General features: G+C 58.3%; 4 protein-coding genes across 8 annotated transcripts; 3 read left to right on the top strand and 1 right to left on the bottom strand.

Moving 5' to 3' along the window:
• Nucleotides 1-263: 263 nt before the first annotated feature.
• KVP17_004659 (uncharacterized protein) lies at nucleotides 264-743 on the top strand (the record flags this gene model as incomplete). Its single annotated transcript, XM_068523031.1, has 1 exon — nucleotides 264-743. One exon carries the CDS (start codon nucleotides 264-266, stop codon nucleotides 741-743), a length of 480 nt encoding a protein of 159 aa, XP_068378416.1.
• Nucleotides 744-842: 99 nt separating this feature from the next.
• Nucleotides 843-3,475, top strand: KVP17_004660 (uncharacterized protein; the record flags this gene model as incomplete). Of its 4 annotated transcripts, XM_068523032.1 has the most annotated exons (4): nucleotides 843-1,018; nucleotides 1,046-1,273; nucleotides 1,302-1,987; nucleotides 2,028-3,475. In XM_068523032.1, the coding sequence occupies 4 exons, from the start codon at nucleotides 843-845 to the stop codon at nucleotides 3,473-3,475; spliced, it is 2,538 nt and encodes an 845-aa protein (XP_068378417.1). The 4 variants fall into 4 exon arrangements, with proteins under 4 accessions (XP_068378417.1, XP_068378418.1, XP_068378420.1 ...); XM_068523033.1 differs by lacking the exons at nucleotides 1,302-1,987; nucleotides 2,028-3,475 and having other exon boundaries at nucleotides 843-1,277; XM_068523035.1 differs by lacking the exons at nucleotides 843-1,018; nucleotides 1,046-1,273 and having other exon boundaries at nucleotides 1,696-2,034.
• A 182-nt stretch (nucleotides 3,476-3,657) lies between these two features.
• KVP17_004662 (uncharacterized protein) lies at nucleotides 3,658-4,290 on the bottom strand (the record flags this gene model as incomplete). Its single annotated transcript, XM_068523038.1, has 1 exon — nucleotides 3,658-4,290. The coding sequence occupies one exon, from the start codon at nucleotides 4,288-4,290 to the stop codon at nucleotides 3,658-3,660; it is 633 nt and encodes a 210-aa protein (XP_068378423.1).
• Nucleotides 4,291-4,389: 99 nt separating this feature from the next.
• KVP17_004661 (uncharacterized protein) lies at nucleotides 4,390-5,656 on the top strand (the record flags this gene model as incomplete). Of its 2 annotated transcripts, none has more annotated exons than XM_068523037.1 (1): nucleotides 4,390-5,656. In XM_068523037.1, a coding segment is annotated over one exon (1,267 nt), but the record flags the coding sequence as incomplete, so codon positions are not given. The 2 variants fall into 2 exon arrangements, with proteins under 2 accessions (XP_068378422.1, XP_068378421.1); XM_068523036.1 differs by having other exon boundaries at nucleotides 4,390-5,643.

Here is a 5,656-nt window from a genome sequence, read left to right as displayed (position 1 = left end):
CACACATGCAACACTTGGGACCTCCACAGTCAGTCTCACGGCTAATAACGTTTAGCGATGTCGACTCGTCCAGGCGGTCCCAACAGCCCCTGTCACGTTCAATGTGTGGGCCGACCATAACGGGGCCGCCAAGCCGACACCGCGTTTCAAGTCGGCCCTGCGCACAACACGACGGACCGCCTGTGGTATGGGATATACAGAAAGCAACGCCTGCAGTCGGCCCACTCAGACCGCGCCAAAGTCGGCCTCACGTTCAGTCTCCTATGGAGCTGGCCCTTAGACCAAGGGCCACATGGTCTTTGGGAAATCGTGGCCCACCATCCTCCTCCTTCGCACAATTTTCAAGTTCACCTGTGACTCCCAAGTCACCAAAGAAATCTGCGAAGTGCGAGACCACACAACTGTCGAGCGCGGACGTGTTGGTGATGTTGGACTACCGAAATGACTGGTCCGAGAACCAACTGAAGGCAGTGGAAAGTCGAGTGCGCTGGCCCGCGCGACAACCAGGGCGGAAGTGGTACCGACCTCGAGCACACCAAAATGACGATCTCAGTTGGAACGCCATCCGAGGAAAGCTCTCATCATGCTCTGACAATCGGGATATGGTGTTCGACTTGAAAATGGACCTGAGTTCCATCATACACGATGCCTCCAGCTCCGTCAGAGAGGAGGAGTCGAGTCCTCGCTATTCAGAGTCGGCCCAATCTTGGTCTCCTGTTCGCCTAAGCCGGTTGGCAGCTTAAAAGTGGATCAGTTAATGATCTTGAATCATGTTAAGGTGGATCTTGCGTCATGCTGATGTGTGCTCAATAAGCTCATATTGTACCTGCTTCAATCGTGCCATGGGTCGGGACGCCGTATTCACCGTAGACGGAACGGTAACTCTCGACAGCTGGAGAAAATCGTGGGTCACGAAATGGCACGCCCGTCGCCATACCATCACGGCGGTGGTATTCCTGCCCTCCTGCCACGTGGATCGTAGTGTGCTTTCGGAGTGGGCGGAGCTCATGATGACTGAGTGGGTCTTGGTGGTGCCAACACATAGACTGCCACTGTTGACAGAGCTGTCCCTTTACTGCAAAGGGTCTGATCGGGCCGAGGCAGGTCAGGCTCTCACTAATGTGCTGGGGAAGCTCGACCTGCGACATCTGACCGTATTCGGATGCGGCTCGTTGTTCCCGAGCGAGTCGACAGCGCAGCTGGTTGCAGCACGCAGCCTGACGTCTCTGTCAGTTGAGCTCTCGTTGGAAGACTCGACTGCGTACTTCCCCTGGTGAGGTTACATACTGCCGCTAACCCAGCCTGCCATCCGAAGAACGTCACGACAGATGGCGTTGCCGTCCGTCCAACCCAGTCCTTGGGCTCCTCACAGCTCTGCCGATCGAAAAACTGCACCTGGTCCCTGCCTCAGATGCTTTCCTACTAGCCCGCTGCGTGGAGAACTGCATACACAACACGTCTCTCCGGCGGGTCGAGGGCTTCAGTCTACGCGATGGAGCGCGGATTGACAACAAGAGGCTGCAGCGGAAGATTGTCCGGGAGAACGATGCGCAGCTCGCGAGCTGGCGACAAGAAAGCCGCTGGGGGCTGCACGTTCTGGACGGACTGGAGTTCCTGTCTTCGTTCGAGCGTCAGGCCATCTTGGTGCTCAGCCCCACTCCGCGCCTGGCCAATCTTGTGCGACGTCAAGGCAAAATGGTGGTCATCGACCAGGAGACCCACGTGAAGCTGCCCGATGACAGGCTGACCACGAGTTTGGCGGCCCAGGTTCCGCCTGGCACGCTCGGCGGGTTGAGTATGCTGACATCCACGAACCTACGCCGGTCAACCGACGGCGGCCCCGCACTGTGTGAGTGCGGTCTGAGTCCAGGTATGTGTCCATTCTTCCGAACCAACTGGAGGTGGGTGGCTCCGCAGAACCCGGGCGAGGTGCTGTGCGCAGACGAGGTGGCAGCATTCGTGTGCGAACCTGACGCTGGGTGTCCCGGTAGGCTGATGAGTAAGTTCTGGGTCTCCGACACACGCAGTGTTTGAGGGGGTTCACGGTCCAGAGTTGGTGGTATGGCATACGGAGGACGAGCGCAGTGTGTCGGTTCACAGCCTACGGAGCCAGACCATTACAAGACTCCCACCAGACACCACCCTACAAGCCGTATTGGTAGTTCGTCCACCGAGGTTGGCAGCTGCAGAAGGCATGTTCTACCAAGCTCAGATGTCTCTTGGTGCCAGCGGGAGGTGGGGCGGAGAGCCCTGTTACTTGCACTGTTCAGACCCTACGAGTCAAATCGGCCGGCTCGAAGGGTTGGGCAACGGGTGGTCCCTGCACCCCGTGGACTCGCCGGAGTCGATGGATTGCCCCACGCCTCCGGCCGATCTCGCGGGACCGCAGGCTCATGTCCAGCTCCGTACTCTGTCCAAACTATCTCAGAAGGTGGATTACGTCCCCACAATGCTCTCCGAGGCGTGTTTCGTAGAGATGACGGCGCAAGCCTTGGTCGCGCTCGTGCATACCAACGTCAGCGCACTCCGCTTGGGGATTCTGGCACCTCGAATGATGTCCCTTGACGCCGACCCTGTGGTGCTGGCGCAGGAGCTCTGGCGGCGAGCAGTTGCCCTCGACCGACTCGCCACAAAAGGCCTCTCGCGCTTGCTCAATGACGCAACGCTTGTACACCTGCCGGTCCAGCGTACTCGCAGCCAGAAGGAAGCCAAGGTGTACACCCCCAGCGAGGTAATGCTGCCCATTCACCACTGGAGGTCCTCGAAGCTGACGGGGAAGGAGCGAGCTGCAGCGGTGACTGCGGATGACCGCGCTCTGATGTCCGCAGTCGTCGACATGGACATTCCGGAGGAGGATAACGTGGGAGCCCTGCTGCCGCCTGTGCACCGCAGCAAGAGGCCGCGGTTCATGGAGCCCGTATCATCATGGCGGCCTGCAGTCTGCTCCGCCGAGTCGCGACTGGGCAGGTCCGCCCTCTGCAGGGCGGCCACCGCGACAGGATGCGGCGTCCTTGAGCGAGTCCAGGCCGGAGAGCCTCTCTCGGTTACGGAATTTGTGGAGCATGGGACGCTGCAGCATTTCGCACTCTGTCTGGCCTCTATGGCGAGACAAGAACAGGTTTCGTCCACTTTCCAGCGCACGTTCTCGAACATGGGGCTCCAGGAGAAGTCGGCCGCTGCGTACCGATTCGCGGCCCGCGCGAGCGAGATGAGAGACACAGGCGTTCAATATGATGGCCAAATTATCCAGAACTACACAGACTTTTTTCTGGGCGTTCTGTTGAAAGCCGCGCCCTCTTCTGCACCCTCCTCTGTGCCCTCCTCTGTGCCCTCCTCTCTTCCCTCCTCTGTGCCCTCCTCTGTGCCCTCCTCTGCACCCGTCAACCTCAATGAGGCTTTCGAGATTTTCTTACTTCGCCCGGCTAGCGAGACGGACGACCTGCACAACCGGCTCATGGAAATGCTGAATGCATAAAAACTCGAATGCGTAGATGCACGCATAGATGCACAGACATAAGATCCACCGGAGATGTCAAATACGTAGTGCTGTCGACGCTGGTGGTCTCAAACGTAAAACTCAGCAACACTCGTGAGAGATGCAAATATTCATCCACAAACAAGAATTCGATCTTTAGTGGCAGTTGATAAATGCGACCGTTACTTCAAGACGAAAAAAACAAAGCTCAAAACCAATATAAGCGCGACGCTGAAGACCAGGCTACTGATAGTGACTGCCTTCTGTCCGCTGCTCATCCACGTGTGAGGTGGTGGCACATCGCTGTACTTACAGTTCTCTTTGGGGAACGGTCGTACACCGTTCATGTTGCCAGCCTTACTGTAGTGGCAGACGAGGTAACTTTTATACTTCCCACCGCAGCTGCAGTTCACAGCACACCCGAGGTACGAGGTGCGAGACCAGACGACCTGGGTCCAGTGGCCCGTCTCGCCCCACGGAGACTTCTCACCTCTTTCGCAGTCGTAGTAGCGGTCTTCCCCTACCCACATGTCAACCCACGCGTTCATGTCAGTGGGGCAGTCACCTCGCATGGCCAGATTCTCGCCGTGGTGACAGTTGGAGCAATCTATGCTGTTGTATGTTCGAAAAGACGTAGAACTGTGCTCGTAGGAACACTTGTTGGCGTGCTGCTGAGCCTTTTTCGCCAAGGCATTGTCCCACTGCAACAGTCCTATACGATACTTTCCTCGCTCGGTGTTATGAGCCCCGAGGAGTTGCGAAAACTGGGTCGTGAGCTGAGCACAACATACTAGCGGCAACAGCAACCTAAGCATTTACACAATTCCTGCGCGTCTCCTTTTCTCTAGTGGGGCTGCCCCGCCCCGCGAGTCGGCTGGGCAACAGACCCTTGTGGTAGCGGGTGCAACCAAATTATGGACTTTGACGCACGGAAGCAGGACGCGCTAAAAGGTCTTGACCGAAGCCTGAAGGGATCTGTGGATGCTCCTTTGTGCGAGTTCATCTCAACAGTTAACCGCCACGCCGACTTCTGCTCTACGTCGTGCTGCAGCGGGCGAGTCACTGTGTTCGTGAGTTCCGGCGAGCCCAACGAGAAAAACAAGGGCTACATGACGCTGTCGAGCCACCATGTCATATCCGCAGAGGACGTCGACGTCGAAAACCTCACTCCCGCATACTCCCAAACGCCAGCGCTGACTGTCGCCGATTTGCGATCAGCCGTTCTTAAGTTCGAGCCCGTTGTGGTTCACCTGGAGGCGAGATCGCTGGAGCGGCTGGCCCAGCTGCTGGACGTGGCGCGGAGGGCCGGGCTGAAGAACAGTGGGGTTATGGGCCTCGGACCCAAGCGCTACATCATGGCCTTTCGAGGGAGCAGCCGCCTGGAAGCTCCACTTCTGGTCGCCGGACAACGACTTTATACGCTCGTGGATCCCTTGGTGGAGGAGGTTAACAAGCGCTTCGCTGTGAATCAGAGGCAAATCGACAGGCTGGCTGCCGCCTGGGCTGCGGTCTTTGGCCTTACCGAGGAGCCACAGCCAGCTGCTCCATTCCCATTGTGCTGGGCGCCGGTAGCTGATGGTGGCGTCCTCAGAAGATGGGGTCACTGCAGCGTGGTACTCTCCGGCCTGGTAGTGGTAATAGGCGGCTTCGGAGGAGACAAGGTCCTCGGCCGACAGAAGCACCTCGCTATCTACGACCCTGTCAGCCGAGATTGGAGCACCCTAGAGACGCCTGGGCCCTCCCGGCAGATGGGCAGCTGCACCGTGAAACTCGCGAACGACCGCGCGGTTCTTTACGGAGGTCGAGGTCATCCTGGTAACATTAGCGAAGAGGTTTGGCTGCTGACAGTGTCCTCCAAGACCGACGCCACTTGGCAGCGCCTGGAGGTGGAGGGCCAGGCCCCCGCGGGTCGACACCGCCACTCGGGCCTCCGGACCTCGCAACACCACCTGGTCTTTTTTGGTGGTGTGGTGGCTCCCGACTCGGGCTCTCCTGGCGGCGTGTCAGGCGATTTACTGGAACTCACTCTGTCGGCAGGTAAGGCGCACTGGTCCTTCCTGTCAAATGCTGGCCCACGGCTGCATTCTGCCGGCTTCTACGAGAACGACCTCGGTGAGCTCGTGGTGATCGGCGGTTACCGACAATCCCACCTGGGATCTATGAGCACGGTTCACACGTTCA

The sequence above is a fragment of a genome (genome assembly GCF_019968985.1).
Source record: "MAG: Porospora cf. gigantea B chromosome Unknown PgB_NODE_1509_length_5656_cov_126.259, whole genome shotgun sequence".
Classification (NCBI taxonomy): Eukaryota; Apicomplexa; class Conoidasida; order Eugregarinorida; family Porosporidae; genus Porospora; species Porospora cf. gigantea B.
The sequence above is the reverse complement of the archived record's forward strand: the minus strand, read 5'-3'. Positions and strand labels throughout refer to the sequence as shown.